The sequence below is a fragment of the Aspergillus fumigatus genome, chromosome 6 (genome assembly GCF_000002655.1).
Source record: "Aspergillus fumigatus Af293 chromosome 6, whole genome shotgun sequence".
In the NCBI taxonomy this organism is placed as follows: domain Eukaryota; kingdom Fungi; phylum Ascomycota; class Eurotiomycetes; order Eurotiales; family Aspergillaceae; genus Aspergillus; species Aspergillus fumigatus.
In genome coordinates, this window is record NC_007199.1 from 1,601,216 (window position 1) to 1,615,934 (window position 14,719).

Sequence of the window (14,719 nt, forward strand, 5' to 3'; positions counted from 1 at the left end):
CAGCCTGACTCGCGAGCTGGACCAATCCCACCGCGTGAAAACAAGACGACCAGGCTTGCAAGGCGCAGCCTATCGAGCCTGATAGGCATCTGCTCTTGAGAGTCGCTATTTCTATCCATCTAAACAGCCCGTCAAAGGTATATTTGAAGCGCATTTGGAGGCTCTGTCCAGAGAATACAGCAGATATCTTTCGAAGATACAATGCTACCTTCCCCAGAAACATCTGTCTCTTCCGAGGCCGCCGAGAGAACTCGGTCAAAGGCCAATCCCGAACGTTCCGGGCCGTCGGGACCTCTGCAAGGCCAGAAGAGTCTATTTCGAGTCCCCATGTACCGGGCGTCCGGTGTTGGACAATCAAATAGAGAACGATCCACGGAGCGCGTGTACCATGCGCGGCGGCCGCACCGCAAGTCCCGCTCTGGCTGTCTAACTTGCAAGAGAAGACGAGTCAAAGTAGATTGCCTTCCCCTCTCGTTTTGGCCTGGTACTATGGAGTATGCTGATGGTTCCAGTGTGATGAGACCCAACCTCACTGCCTGCGATGCAAGAAGCATGGCGTTACATGTGCATACACAGGCCCGGAATGCTCAACCAACGAAAAGGGCGTTGTTTCTGTTTTCATTCAGAAAAACCCTGAGTTGGTATCGCCAAGCTCTAGCCAGTATTCAATGTATCTCCGTGAAGTGGCAGAGAAAATGGACGAGTTGCTGCAGCTAGGCTCAAAGAAGGGACATTTGTCCGATGCCGTTCGCGCTCTGCATCATTTCCATTACGCCACCACTCCTACCATTGCCAATCAGCGCACACAGATACTTTTGAGAAATCAAATCATGCAATTAGCCTTCAACGTTAGTCGCCCTGCATCTGAGCAAGGGTGAGTACAGCTAACAGACTCAGACACCCCTTCTCATGCACACCATCATAGCGGTGGCAACCTCCCATCTTCGTTATGTTGTGCCTGACAACACCGCTTACAAAATGGCCGAAGCGTACCACTGGCAGCAGGCTATCAGCCAGTATTCCAAGGAGCTCGGTTGCGCTGTCGGTCCCCACAACATGGACGCACTCTTCTCCACATGTCTCCTCATGACGGTCCACGTGTTCCAACTGGAGGAATACAACCCCCGCAAGTCCTTTGTCTTCTCCAACGATCCACAAGCCCTGAGCTGGCTCACTTTACAGGGCGGTCTGCGCCACCTCCTGGGGCTTACCAAACCCTGGCTGTGCATCAGCATGTGGTGGGACGTCTTCATGGCGACTCGACAGGAGAGTCGAACTTTCGAGGATCCCCCACCCGGGCGGGAGGGTCTCCACCCGGAGCTGGCTGATATCTGCGGTATCGATGACACAACCACAGAAGAGAGTAACCCGTACCTGGCGCCGCTGCGGATGCTCTCGCTGCTACTGCCGGCCGAACGGTCCATCAAGAGTTTCTCCAAGTATACGACCTTCATGGGCCGGTTGTTGCCGAGCTTCTGGGCGCAGCTAGCGGAGAAAGACCCGCCGGCGTTGATCATTCTCAGCTGGTGGTTGGCAATGCTGGACTCCTGTCGGTGCTGGTGGGCGGAGACCCGGGTGCATTCCGAGTGCGCGGCTATCTGCATGTATCTCGAGGACAGCGAGGATCCGCGCATCTTGCGGCTGTTGGAGTTTCCGGCGAAGGTTTGCGGGTATCTGCTCAGGCATGTTCAGCAACGTGCTGAGAAGGAGGCACCCTTAATTGAACCATATGAACCTGTCGGCTGCTAGGATGACATCTAAGCTAATGTTCGTTCATGTATGACTCATCATTATTATATATGTATGTGCAATATTCAAGTCAATATCAATACTCCGTCCAATTGCGCCAGCCACCTGATCCCGCAAGCACAGCATGAGGGCGGCTTATTCATGTTTCCAAAGAGCAAACGAACGCAATGCTTCCGTCCGACCATCGAGGCCAACCATTAATTACCGTAAAGTCCCGAAGAAACGACTATAAGCCACCGGCAAAGAAACAAACGCCGCATCATTAACGCAACATCATTACTCATTACTCACCTACTCTCCCACGAGAAGCGCCGCTGGCTCTCAAAACTCACCCGGCTATGGCCCGCAAGATCCCGCGGCAAACACTCCCGCCGCAACACCGGCCGAGGCTGCGCAATATGCGCCATAGGCGGCGGCGGAGGGGGCGGCGGAGGGAGCGGCGGGGGATTCAAGGAGGAAATAGACATGGACCTCGACGGGGCAGGAGACATGCGCGGCGAATACGGCGGCGGGGGCGTCTCCCTTGTGGCCGTCGAGGTGTTGCCGTAGCTGCTTGGGAAGGAAATCGCCGAGGAGACGTCCGAGGTGAGCTCGTCGCCGTCCGCGCTGGCAAAGTCGCGCGGGTTCTTTTCGTCATGCAGCGAGATGATGGAGCGTGACGAGGAGACGGGAGGATCGCGCATGTGCGCTTCCAGCGTCTTTTCTTGGATACTGCTCATCGGCCGAGGGGTGTACCGTGGCAGCGGGACGGGCGGGGTGTACCCATCCTCATCGAAGGCCATGTAGACCGGCCCTTCATCAGGACGATGGTGAGAGGTAAAGTTGCTGTCATTGTGATAGTGATGATGCTGATGGGTTTCGGCCATTGCTCGGCTTAGAGCCCGGGCTGATGGTGCACGTGGGGGACTCTTCGGGGCGAAGCAGCCGCACAGCCCGCTGAGAAATGACATGACAGAACTTTTTGTACGACGAGGGCTTATGGAAGCCCCTGATGATATGGAACAATATTAAAACAAAGAAATCTACTTTGTTATACGTGTATATGCAAAGATAATAAGTAGTAGTGGATTTGGCTCATCAATGGAGACCAAATAGTAGTGTCGAAGACGCTCGGATCAATGGATCGTCAGATGTCACCAAGGCTGATCTGAGGGGACGTCTGGATATCAGAGCAACATGTTGTTCAACGAGCTCAAGAGTGATAGCTGGACAGATGGATGGTCAATGAGCAGAGGAGGGAGTACAGAGAAGGAAATAAAGGAAAGAGAGAAGCAAAGATGACAGAAGTTGGCTTCATATCTGCCCTGGCTGTGCCTCCTCACTGCCTCAGGCCAGTGACATACCATGGACTCAGGCACCCATATTGGCTCGTGCTGTGATTGGCTGCAGCATTACCGATAAGATACGCTGCCCCGCTGATTGCTTGCCTGAGGCATTCAGAAATCTAGGTTTTCCCCAATTAAATTGTTGTTATCGGTATTTTTCTTATGTACCTGAACACCCTCCATCCCAGCGCCATAGACACTCTTCACCAGTCTTGAAGAAAAAGTAAACAAAGAAAATCGCATACGATGTTGCCGGACGCAGATTCTAAAGATCAGCTTGTAACTATCATACAATCAGTCAAGCCTCCCACCGTCCCCCCGCATCGCTCGCACGACCCCGCCAACAACCTCAAGCGCACCGATCCCTACCAGTTCGGCTCCCGCTACCTCGAGGAAGGCGACGATGTCTTCGAGTTCAACGCCTGGGATCATGTCGAACCGGACGACGAGTTCAAAGCCTTCGCCGAAGTCCAATACGCCAAGCAACGTGAATCCCCCGTCTCAGACTTCGACAAGCAGCGCTTCAACAAGGACCCCGCGAAATGGTGGAATCTGTTCTACAAGAACAACACGTCCAACTTCTTCAAGGATCGCAAGTGGTTGCGCCAGGAGTTTCCCGTGCTCGCCGAGGTAACGCAGAAGGGAGCGGGCAGGAAGGTCGTGCTGGAGGTTGGTGCCGGGGCGGGCAACACGGCGTTTCCGCTCATTACACATAATAAGAACGAGGAGTTGATGGTGCATGCATGCGATTTTTCCAAGACGGCGGTGCAGGTGATGCGTGAGAGCGAGCACTACAATCCCAAGTTTATTTCGGCGGATGTGTGGGACGTGACAGCCGTGCCGGACGAGGAGAACAATGGGCTTCCTCCGGGGTTGACGGAGGGGTCAGTAGATGTGGTTATTCTCATCTTCATTTTTTCCGCTTTGGCACCCAGTCAATGGGACCAGGCTATTCGGAATGTCTATCGGGTATTGAAACCAGGCGGGCTCGTTCTGTTCCGTGACTATGGGCGCGGCGATTTGGCTCAGGTGCGATTCAAAAAAGGCCGGTACATGGACGAGAATTTTTATGTCCGCGGCGACGGCACCAGGGTCTACTTTTTCGAGAAAGAACAGCTGGAGAAGATGTGGGGGACATGGACGCCAGAGAAAGGTCTGCAGATGGCTGAGGACAACTCCATCGTGGCGGAGTCCGAGGGCGCATTCGACGTGGAGAAGATAGGCGTTGATCGACGCTTGATTGTCAATCGCCAGCGGAAACTCAAGATGTACCGCTGCTGGATCCAGGCTCATTACAGAAAACGCGAGACACCTGCCGCAGTGGAGGCTGAGAAGGCGGATTCGTGATTCCCAGTGCCATCTTAAACCGATGGGAAAGAATCAATCCTTCATGTTAGACGCAACCTTTGACCCCTTGCTCTTGAAAATGGGGCTGCAGGTCACCGCGTATCCAACCGTCGTCATCCCAGCAAGTGCAGCTTAGCCACACTGGTGTCTCTGTCTTCAATGAAGATAGAAACAACCACTACAGTCCCTGTCGCTGTGGACCTTGAACAACTTCGCTTAGAGACAGGTCTTCGAGCGATGACCCTGCAACATTATTGTCCGGCAGTGAGGGCGGTCTCGGCAGAGAGATAATGATGTTACGATATGAAGCATATAGACAGGATAGGGCACCTGCATTCTTTTAGTGTCTTATCAAGTTACTTGGCGCAAATAGATCTGTTCCGGCATTTACTTATTCTGTTCTCTTTGGATTGCATTCCCCGGGGAGGTGCATCATGTGCACCAAGGATTGATGTATGTACTCAACCAACAGCAAGTTGCAAAGAACCTAGGTTCGACAGAAAACCAACAAAACAGCTAGAGCTTAATAACAGTATCTGGTCTTTGGGATATGCACAAGCGGCTATATAAGGCGCAAAGATTCCAGCAAGAGTATTTACAAGAAGAAATCTCGAGAGAACCGGCAAGTGTAAGCACAACATCAGCAAAACGAGCAACGCTTCCTATGCAATCGCAATAACTCAACAGCAAGAGCTCAAAATCAGTGCTTGAAGAAGTCTATAACAAGGACTTGCAGGGGACTGAGTCAACCGCTGATCGGTACGTAGCCGTAAGTCCTTGGGGTCCATGTCTAAATGCTTTTGTGTATGGCAATCAGAAAATGTCGTAGAATCTTATTCGTAGCCGATCGTGCGCTGAGCGCTGAGCCATCTGTTCAGAAGCTCTTCATGCCGTCAAGCTGGGGCATTCTCCCTTAGCTCGAACGAACGCATTGGCGAACAAGTCCTGCATGGCGCAGTAGTGGAACAGAATACCACCGAGCACAGCTATATGCCAGATGTTGTGGCTGCCACCGAAGTAGTCGAAAAGTCCTGGGCGCCATCGCTCAGGAATCTGAGAGGCATAGATGCAAGCTCCGGCAAAGTAGACCAGAATACTCTTCACAACGGGAGCATAGAAGTAAAGACACCAGACGAATCCGCGCGTATAAGTGAGCTGGAACAAGGGCGCAAATCCTGTAAGCGCAAGGGTCACATAAAATGCCACACGAGCCCAAGCCAAGTCATTACGATTAAAAGTGGGATGCCAGGGCAGAATGACACCGCCGATTCCGAGCGACATGGTCAGTAAAATATACGTCCAGCGAGAAACGGGCTCGCAGTAGAAAGCCGTGTACTCGGTCGTCACAATGGAGGCGGCCACCAGAAGCGAGATCCCCGTGTAATCGACACAGGCAAATCTCTCCATAAGCGGCTGATTGGCAATGCTGTTCATGGTGTGCCACAGAGTACTGCAGACCAGACACTTGCACGCAGCAAAGAAAAATACAGCAGCGATCGCCACATCGGTCTTGGTGCTCAGATGAAAATTAGGATTGAGAGGGTAAAAGTAGAAGGCGACCGAGAGGACGATGAAGAGACCGATCAGGTGCGACCAGATATTGACGGTTTCGTTGCAGACGCTGAAGACTGACATGAGACATTCCACCTTCGATGAGGAAAAGCGATATCCCTGCAAGATGTGGGGATTGATTCGCCACGGGTGAGGAAGGTCAGCGTAAGTGATCAATCGCTGCTCTTGAGCTAGTAAGATGGCACGGTTAATGCTCTCCCGTAGCGAATCCTTGGCTCGACGAGCCTGTTCTATTCCCTCGTCGACCACTTCACGAGCGTGCACCAACTTCGAGTCGACGGCCTTCCATCCATCGTCCAGAGCGCCATAAATGCCCCGGTCGCGAACCGCATGGGCTCGAGACTCCAGCTCGACCAGGAAGGACTCCATCAGGCGTACTCCGGCTTGAGCCTTTTGCTCCAGCGTCTCCTTTGTAGCCAGCGCATCGTTGTAGCGGTCCTCGAGGGTCTCGACCAGGATCTTGGCTCTCTTCTTTCCACCTCCCATAAGCTCCCCGGAGGCGTAGGAGCATGAGTCTCTCACGGCTTCTAGGGTCGCATACGCTCTGCGAAGACTCGAGTCGATGTGAACCATGTGCGACTTTCGATACTGTTCGATCCAATGCATGCGTCTTTCCAGTTCCGCTAGGAAGAGCTCAACCTGAGGAACGTCAGAACGGAGGATTACTTTTCACAGATGGGTTTTGATCCTACCCTCAGAAAGATAGCATCGCCATCATAGTCACAAGACAACTTCCGAGCCGTGTGGAACGAGTGCCTACGCCTTCGATCGCGCAAAAGACCGGTTCCCTCGCTGGGAGTCGTCGCAAAAGACGTTGAGGTAGCATCTGGATACGACTCGAGGGTCATAGATTGCGTGGTGCAGGCCATTGTTAATCAATGAATAACTCAAGCCCAGATTCTTCCACCACCTCTAAAATTTGGATATCAAACCCGCATAGTCTTCTGGGTTGTTGGTGTCTGACTGAGGAATTGCCTGGCTGTTGTTATTGTTGGGAACTTGGGCGCCGAAAAGCGGAATCCCGAAACGATATCCAAGATCGACAAAAAAAGTACGAAGTAAGGGGGAAGAGGCCGAGATTTGAGTGGAGAGGCTCAGAATAATTGCTTTTATATGAGTTAAGAACTACTTAAAATAATTTGAGCAGACCTGGAAGAGTGGAGAGAAAGGATGATCAGAGACAGAGTGTGGGAGAAAGTAAGACAGCCAGAAAAGAGCAGGTGGGGGGAGGCGATAATCTTTTAAGACGAAGACGCGGGCAGATTGGAGGAGAAATGAGGCCAAGAGGGGCAGCAGATGGGATCATGGGTGATAGTAATCATCAATCAGAAAACCCAGCCTCTTCATGTGAAGATTAACAGGTGGATAGCTTCAAGCAAGGTAGTGAATATTCATCAAGCCTTATCGTTCACTAGTCCTATGTAATTGCTGCATTCCCCTTCTCCCCTCATGATCCAGATAATAACCTCCCTCTCCTCCGTCTCCAGCCCATGAGCATTCGCCGTGTCTCCACGTTCTTCAATACTTCTCTCTCCTGCTATCTATTCTTCTTCGGTCAGATCTTCGCTGCAGTTTTTGCCCCAGCGCTATCAGTCGCTCCCCTCCATTTCAATTCTTTGCAAATTCGCCATGACTATCGGTGACATTGTCTCCGATCCCTCATTGCTACCCGTGTTGCGTACTTGCGCCGAGACGCGGGAACAATGCGAGAAGCTTTTATCCTTGTTAGATCCCACGACACAGTCTACTTCATCCGACCCCGAACAGGCGCTTCTAGCTGCCTCTAAACAGCAGAGGCAGCTTTTTGCCCTTCTAGCCCAGCTCCGCGGTCAAAGTCGGGATGCTATTCTTCGGGTTCGCCAGACAAAACAACTTACAGCAGAAGCTCGGCAAGAGATCGATCGATTGCATCTGCAACTGCAGAATCTGTATTATGAACAGCGGCATCTGACCGGAGAAATCGCTGCTTGTGAATCATATGAGTATGTGGACCGTTGTTTGACGTTCATTCAGCCCCCTTGCAATTAGACTAACAAGTTGCTGTCTCTCAGTCACAAATACCTGTCCCTGCCATTGATCCCTGTGGAGGAGTTTTTGGCCCTTCATCCGGAGCATGCCAACCTTGATGCACATGAACTTATGATTGCACGCATTAATCACGAACATGCCGAGCGGGAGAAGCTGGAACAGGCTCGACAGGAGCTTCTGAAGCGCAAGCAAGCTTTGATCGCAGAGAACAAGAAGCGGAAAGATGACCTGGCTAGCCTGGACCAAGATCTTGAACGGTTCATTGATGTATGTCTTTCCACTTTCTCGACATCGAGCATCGATCCCTGTAAGATCACTTGCTGACAATGGATTCCAGGCAGCAAAACCGATCCAGAAAATCTTCGAGAAGGAATACTAGACGTGGGACTCTCTCCATTCGCCATTCTACTTTTTTGTTGTCGTTTCTCATTAATAGGCGCATACTCTATGAGATACCCGGGAGTCTGTACTTATGAACCCCTAGGAAATGGGACTTTGCTGCATGTAATCTACATCATTGTATTTAGTGACAGCATTATTACGAGGACAGGGCCCGTTTAAATTCTGAATTTTAGATGACAACCGCATATACTTAATCTCAAACAGTGTTAGGAAAAGCGTGCAAGTTGTCCGATCTCTGTTGCTGTAGCGGCCTCTGTCGCATCTCAGCGGAGTTGATAGATGCTGCCACTCTGTTCTCCGCCTTCACTCCGCCTCCTGTTGGGCACTCTCCCTGAACAACGGGTGCTCCCAAAGCCATCGCTCAAGGACTACGAGAACAGAGAATGTCCTGGTCATGACTAGCCAGCATGCAGACCTGCGGTCTTTCATAGAACACACTGCACAACCACCCAACCACCCCACCATGAGTTCTAAAGCAAGCGCGCAACAACTTCCTCCGCCCGAGAAGCCAGAGGCTATTCGGACTCGATTCGGAGTCATTGCTGCATTCTGGGCCGTCGTCATCTTTCTAGGATTTCCGATATGGTGGAAGACTACATCTATCTATCGGGCTCATTTGCCTGCTCAGGAGATGGTCGATTGGGCCAATGGAAAGGTACGTCGTGTTATACACCCACAGTCCGTGATCGGAGAGCTCTTGGTTCAGTCACTCATGTGGTACATTATACAGACCTGCCGTCCTGTATTTCCTCTTGAACTCCGTTTTGAGACACCATCTATGCCCATCCCAGAGGCTCAGAGTCTTCTCCGGACTACGCAGCATACTCTTGACGACCTCAACGAATTCTCCGCCCATCACCTCCGCCTGAAGCTGTCCGAAGACACAATCGCTGCAGAAAGCCATGTGAGCGCGCAAGGACCGTCGGCGCTTGCTGGTTCAGGCAGACCTGATACCGCATTGACAGTTCGACTGTTACCTCAGGAGGATTTGGTCACTCCCAAGGCAGAGCTCCATTCCGAAACCACCCAGCTGGATATCATGTATCCCCCCAGCCAGATTCCCGCTCCCACAGCTTCCAACTCGCCCTTGTCGGCCTTCATCGCGAGCGAAATACAGAGTCTGTTTACGGAGGAAAAGGCAATCGTTGCCCAAATCCTGTCCGACAGCAACCTCGGCAGTGCCAACATCAACACTCCTCCATCTTCGAACAATCAGCAGCCCTTGGCAGTTCTTAACTCCATCTCTCCGCAATTAGCAGAAAATATCAGCAAACGGTTGAGACGGTCCATGAAGTATGCCGAAACCTATCACCTGGCCTTTTCTCTATTCACGCCCGGCGCAGAGCCTTCCTCCTGGGACATTCAAGCAGCTGTGGAGGAATATATTTCCCCTTTGCTGCAAGCGCTGGAACCCATTAGCAATTTCACTGTCGACACGCAAGTACAGCTATACGCGACCTTCTCTCCAACCGCGCCCAAACCCGAATATGACGAGGCGCTAGCAGCTTGGACCTTGAAGAAGGAAGATCTGAGTGCCTTCATCAATGCCGCCGAATGGCCCTTGAGCCCTAGTATCGGAAACGGCCCAACAATTAACTTCATTCTCTATGTGCCTGCGCCTTCACAGTCGCCAATGGTCGTCAAGGAGAGCGGTGCGACCAGCTGGATCATCCCTCAATGGGGCGGCGTCTTCCTCCTCAACCCCCCTCTATCCACCACCCAAGAGAACCACTCCAGCCCGACCCATTTGTCCAAGGATGCACTACGCGCCGGCTTCTTAACATTCTCCCACCAGCTCCTCACCTTACTTGGCGTCCCTACTACGCCTACCTCCCTGCCATTCCGTTTACAAACGCTGATCCGCGTCCGCGCGGCCACGCTCCTCCTCTCCGCATCCTCCACCATGGGCTCGCTCGCCCGTCTCACCGAGTCCATCCCCTCAATCCCCATCCCAGCTAATGTCGCCGCATCTGTATCCTCCACTCTCGCTCATTTGGCCTCGGCATGCACTCATCTCAGCGAGGGCCGCTTCGAAGCAGCTCTTGCCAGCGCCCGCGTGGCGGAAACGGAGGCCGAGCGCAGTTTCTTCGACAAGAGCATGGTGGGGCAAATGTATTTTTCGGATGAACATAAAGTGGCCGTATACCTACCCTTACTGGGGCCCATTGGCGTCCCTCTTGTCGTGGGACTCCTAAAAGAGGCCAAGAGGATTATTTCGGATCGGAAGGCTAAGCGGGCATTATCCTCATGAATGATCCTCTTCACCTATTTGATGTAGTATATAGTGTTCATTATCGGTATGATAATCAATCGACGCATTCGTCTGACCCATTCAAATGGTCATTGGCGTGGCGCGAGAAACTAAGGTAGACTAATTGAACTGTTGTCCTCCAGGAAACTGTAACCTGGGCTTCGATTTCCTTTTAGATGTGGAAGACCTCAGGCTAGGTTTCTGGCAGCCACGTAAAGCATCCAACTGTCATATTTACCACATGTTGCAGCTTCGTTATAAAATTGACATCAGTTGGTAGAATTCAGTAGCTAAGATACGAAGTCTCACGACACAGGATGCAAATTGTGGGTCGCGAACATAAGAAGCAGGCTACCACGGCTAATGTCTTGTTATACTGTGGTACGATTGCTATTAGTGATGGTCAGTCAGATGTGTCCAGATTAAGGTAATCTTAATTACGGCTACAATGAAACGGTTCCAAGGTAAATCACAATCTCTGGTGCATATATGATATAGCATAGCCAGCATGCTCTGTCGGTAAGGTGTGAATAAATCACTCAAAACGCTTCGATACTTTCGCCAGTATCGTTGAGCCATCACGGCTTATTGTACCTGGGAAGGAAGCATGCGTTTCAACTCTCGGAGCAAGAGACTAATTTTGCGTTGCTTGTATTGTCCTTCAAAGCCTCAGAACTTGAAGAAATTATCAAGATCTTCACCTCCCTCCTGATCTCGTCGTTTGAAAGTAGCTGCCGCTGGTGATTCGACGAGTCAGTGGTCTCCCTTTCACCGGCCTACTATCATCGGTTATCAGTGATCGTGAGATTGATGGCTATAAACCAATGCATTCTAATACATCTGCGTATCTGGAAATCCACTTTGCCTGAAGATCATCTTTCAAGGAAACCATATTCTCCCCTTTGGCATTAGCCTCCCATCCTGCTCTCCCAACAGCGTTCCACAAAGGATCATTGCTTGGCAGAGGGAATTGGAGTTCACTTGCGTGTAGCAGGGGCCTGTCCTCGGTAGTGGAGCTGCTCAATGTTGTACAGAGCTTATAGAGTGCCATATTAAATCGTTTGACTTCCTCAATACTCACCCAGACCAATGCGGGTAGGTCAGCTTCCTTAAACCTGGCGAGCATGTTCGGATAAAAGAACATGCCCAGTCTTCTACAGCTTCCAACCAGCGATTTGAGTAATGCTAAACCAGCAGCGGAGATGGATGGTTTGAGGTCGAGGTTGACAACACCATTATCCTTCATGATCACAGAGAAAATAAGATGCAGAAGGATAGCCTGGTATGTGGCAATTGGCCAGACGCAGGCGCTACAGGCCGTCTCTACTTCTGAGGCATCCCATCTCTCCTATGATTCACTACATGAGTAAATCAGAAACATCATGGATTGGTGTTCAAAACATACCCTTTGATCTTGAATAGCGGAGTCAAGTTGATCATAAAGCTCGACTGCCGCAGACTGCGCAGACTGTTCCCCTGAGGTCCACATGCCTATAACTATCATTGACTGGAGAAGCAACGGGGTCTCCCTGCGCACATTGAATGATCCTCGATGGATGAACGGCCACCGCCGATGGAAGATGTCGAAATATCGATCAACCCACTTCTTCGTCTTATCCCAATATAACTGTGAATGTTCACGGTGTAGAGATGACGAAGGTGGGGTCGACGATCGGGTTTGTTGATCTTCTGCAATACTAGGACGGTCTTGGAGAGAACAGTGGATGTTGCGACGAACACACTCTTCGCATGGCACGCCCCCTTCACACCGAGACTTGCCTGCCTGGCAACCCGCACATGCTCGGCGCGCGCGATTTAGAGGCTCTGTTATTTTGTGCTGCTTCTGTACATGACGTCGTAGGGTATCACTGATTTTGACGTCTAGCGTTAGGGGGTTGGTTGTAATAAGAGGGTGAGCGTAAGCATGTAGATACCTTCGTTGAAACTTACGACCGCATCTGGAACAGACAAAAGCCTGCTGATTGATGTGTTTCGATCGTTCATGGCGATTCAGATGCTCCTTGCGCCGGTATCTAGCATTGCAGCGAGGAAATGGACACCGAAAAACGTCGTACGCGGAAGGGTCCGGGGCCGTCTGAAGGAAGTCGATCTCACTGCCAAACCCTTCCATCGGGAATCAAAAATTGGGCTTCGCTGTGCTTTGCGGGGGTAGTTTGGGCAAGCAACAATGAGTTACAAGGGTCCAAGACTTCTCCTCCCACCGGCCGCCCACCGGTATCCCGCCGGTATCCCACGTTTCTAGGCTGATAGGGAAATCTGGCTTACATCCGAGATTGAGATAATGGCACATAGGGTTTGAAGAGCAACACAGTGGTTTATCAAGGCAGGACTTTTCTCGCAGTAACGGCTAGCAAAGGTTACCGGGAACGGTGCATTCATGTACAGATTATAGATGTCGTAGTTTGTTTGGTGGGATGCCGGTGGGCGGCCAGCAGCAGTCTTCACCTCAGTCAGCATTCTAGGAATCATGAGTCTTGTACTCCTATGTGCCATTATTACTAATTATAATCAAGGTAAGTTGCTTGGTATAAGATCGAGCATAGTACCTACATTTGGCCGAGTAGCTCCTCGTCAACTGCACATCTCATACCTCGAAAAGCCATGACTCCTTCCATCCTGATCGCCGGCGCCACTGGCAACACCGGCCGAGCTGTCGCTCAGACGCTGCCAAGGTTGCTTCAGTCTAGCAGCACTTTGTCTGGGGCACGCATCATTGCCCTCACTCGCTCTTCCAGCAGTCCAGTGGCACAAGAACTTGCTAAACTACCTGGAGTCGAAGTGATCCAGCAGAACTGGGTTGAGATCACTGCCGACTGGCTGCGTGAACATCAAGTGGTTAGAGCCTTCATTGCATCCCACAATGAGCCTACCCAATTTGCCGAGGAGTCGACCTTCCATCTTAATGCTCTCAACGCCGGCGTCAAGTATGTCGTGCGGATCTCAACTACAGCCGCGAATGTGCGTCCGGATTGCCCTGCCTACTATGCACGACAGCACTGGGCCATTGAGGCTCTCCTCGGCTCCCCCGAGTTCAACGACTTGCAGTGGACGTCTCTTCAGCCAAATGTCTTCTCGCCTTTTGTTTTGTCCCCTGCTGCGGAGCTGATTAAACAGTACCGCAGAACCGGCGAGCAGGGTACCCTTCGTCTGATCCTGTCAGAGGATGCACCCGTCGGGATCATCGACCCTGACGAGGCTGGTGTCATTGCAGCTCATCTTTTGTCCCAAGATGATCCTTCCGTGCACAACAGGGCCAAATACATTCTGAACGGGCCCCAGGACATAACTGGAAAGCAGATTGTTGACATGGTTAAGCAACACATCGGTGTACCTGTCAAAGACGTCAGTTACCGAGACGTCTCTTTCATCGACCAGCTGTATGAGTACCAATATGCGGCAGCCAAGCCATCGAAGAACGTCATCTACTCGATCAAGCGGGCCCCCGAGACAGCTTGGGAAGGGAAATGCTCGACTTCTACAACCAGCAACGTGATTCTGGAGCTTGCTGCTCCGAAACGGACACCTGCTGATACCTTAAAAACCTTACTAGAGGAGTACGGAAATCATAAGTAGAGAAAACAGTGGTTTCAGGGGGGTTTAGCAACCACTTCATGCTGAAATTTTAGCAAATACATCAAATTGAGTTTAATTGACCCATGGCCAAAGGAATCAGTTCTTAGCATAATAATGACCGTTTGAAATAGTAGCAGAAGAAAAGTTGAAAGTTGAAACTTTCTTCCATGAGGGAGCAGACAAAGCCACAAGTTTCCGCGTCTAGACAGATGGCTAAAAACCAGGGAGTTAATGGCTCGAACTTGCCAGATAATATCGCCTCGAAAACACTTGATATTTCACCACTGAATGCCATTGGCTCGTCAGGACTGATAGTCTCTTCACGTTAATATCGAACGTCGTGACTCGGTCATTCTAGATGGAGCTATACTTCTTTATCAGATGACTGGTCAACTTCAAGACATTACCTGCATTGTTCAATCATTCTTTACTATTTGCTAACCGCGTGCGT

The 14,719-nt window shown here is 51.1% G+C and overlaps 7 protein-coding genes across 7 annotated transcripts; 5 read left to right on the forward strand and 2 right to left on the reverse strand.

Annotated features, from left to right (window-relative positions):
- Positions 1-201: 201 nt before the first annotated feature.
- AFUA_6G07130 (Zn(II)2Cys6 transcription factor domain-containing protein) lies at positions 202-1,749 on the forward strand (the record flags this gene model as incomplete). The annotated part of the gene is made up of 3 exons (XM_745513.1): positions 202-453; positions 513-848; positions 898-1,749. 3 exons carry the CDS (start codon positions 202-204, stop codon positions 1,747-1,749), a joined length of 1,440 nt encoding a protein of 479 aa, XP_750606.1.
- A 287-nt stretch (positions 1,750-2,036) lies between these two features.
- On the reverse strand, positions 2,037-2,615 carry AFUA_6G07140 (uncharacterized protein; the record flags this gene model as incomplete). Its single annotated transcript, XM_745514.1, has 1 exon — positions 2,037-2,615. One exon carries the CDS (start codon positions 2,613-2,615, stop codon positions 2,037-2,039), a length of 579 nt encoding a protein of 192 aa, XP_750607.1.
- A 705-nt stretch (positions 2,616-3,320) lies between these two features.
- Positions 3,321-4,421, forward strand: AFUA_6G07150 (tRNA(Thr) (cytosine(32)-N(3))-methyltransferase; the record flags this gene model as incomplete). The annotated part of the gene is made up of 1 exon (XM_745515.1): positions 3,321-4,421. The coding sequence occupies one exon, from the start codon at positions 3,321-3,323 to the stop codon at positions 4,419-4,421; it is 1,101 nt and encodes a 366-aa protein (XP_750608.1).
- An 885-nt stretch (positions 4,422-5,306) lies between these two features.
- On the reverse strand, positions 5,307-7,187 carry gprP (hemolysin III family protein; the record flags this gene model as incomplete). The annotated part of the gene is made up of 2 exons (XM_745516.2): positions 6,686-7,187; positions 5,307-6,632 (listed from the first exon to the last, which is right to left on the reverse strand). Exons 1-2 carry the CDS (start codon positions 6,860-6,862, stop codon positions 5,307-5,309), a joined length of 1,503 nt encoding a protein of 500 aa, XP_750609.1. The 5' UTR covers positions 6,863-7,187.
- Positions 7,188-7,237: 50 nt separating this feature from the next.
- AFUA_6G07170 (uncharacterized protein) lies at positions 7,238-8,651 on the forward strand. The gene is made up of 3 exons (XM_745517.2): positions 7,238-7,975; positions 8,045-8,288; positions 8,359-8,651. The coding sequence occupies exons 1-3, from the start codon at positions 7,623-7,625 to the stop codon at positions 8,398-8,400; spliced, it is 639 nt and encodes a 212-aa protein (XP_750610.1). The 5' UTR covers positions 7,238-7,622; the 3' UTR covers positions 8,401-8,651.
- An 80-nt stretch (positions 8,652-8,731) lies between these two features.
- On the forward strand, positions 8,732-10,952 carry PIG-S (GPI-anchored transamidase GPI17). Its single transcript, XM_077805008.1, has 2 exons — positions 8,732-9,078; positions 9,154-10,952. Exons 1-2 carry the CDS (start codon positions 8,818-8,820, stop codon positions 10,672-10,674), a joined length of 1,782 nt encoding a protein of 593 aa, XP_077661141.1. The 5' UTR covers positions 8,732-8,817; the 3' UTR covers positions 10,675-10,952.
- A 2,256-nt stretch (positions 10,953-13,208) lies between these two features.
- Positions 13,209-14,342, forward strand: AFUA_6G07190 (NmrA-like family protein). Its single transcript, XM_745519.2, has one exon. It carries the CDS (start codon positions 13,297-13,299, stop codon positions 14,266-14,268), a length of 972 nt encoding a protein of 323 aa, XP_750612.1. The 5' UTR covers positions 13,209-13,296; the 3' UTR covers positions 14,269-14,342.
- The last annotated feature ends 377 nt before the right edge of the window (positions 14,343-14,719 follow it).

Bases quoted from the DNA above. Each gene is read 5' to 3' on its own strand.
- AFUA_6G07170 (XM_745517.2), top strand. From the start codon at position 7,623: ATGACTATCGGTGACATTGTCTCCGATCCCTCATTGCTACCCGTGTTG. The intron at 7,976-8,044 runs GTATGTGGACCG...GCTGTCTCTCAG, and splicing joins GCTGCTTGTGAATCATATGA to TCACAAATACCTGTCCCTGC. The intron at 8,289-8,358 runs GTATGTCTTTCC...AATGGATTCCAG, and splicing joins ATCTTGAACGGTTCATTGAT to GCAGCAAAACCGATCCAGAA.
- PIG-S (XM_077805008.1), top strand. From the start codon at position 8,818: ATGACTAGCCAGCATGCAGACCTGCGGTCTTTCATAGAACACACTGCA. The intron at 9,079-9,153 runs GTACGTCGTGTT...TACATTATACAG, and splicing joins TCGATTGGGCCAATGGAAAG to ACCTGCCGTCCTGTATTTCC.
- AFUA_6G07190 (XM_745519.2), top strand. From the start codon at position 13,297: ATGACTCCTTCCATCCTGATCGCCGGCGCCACTGGCAACACCGGCCGA.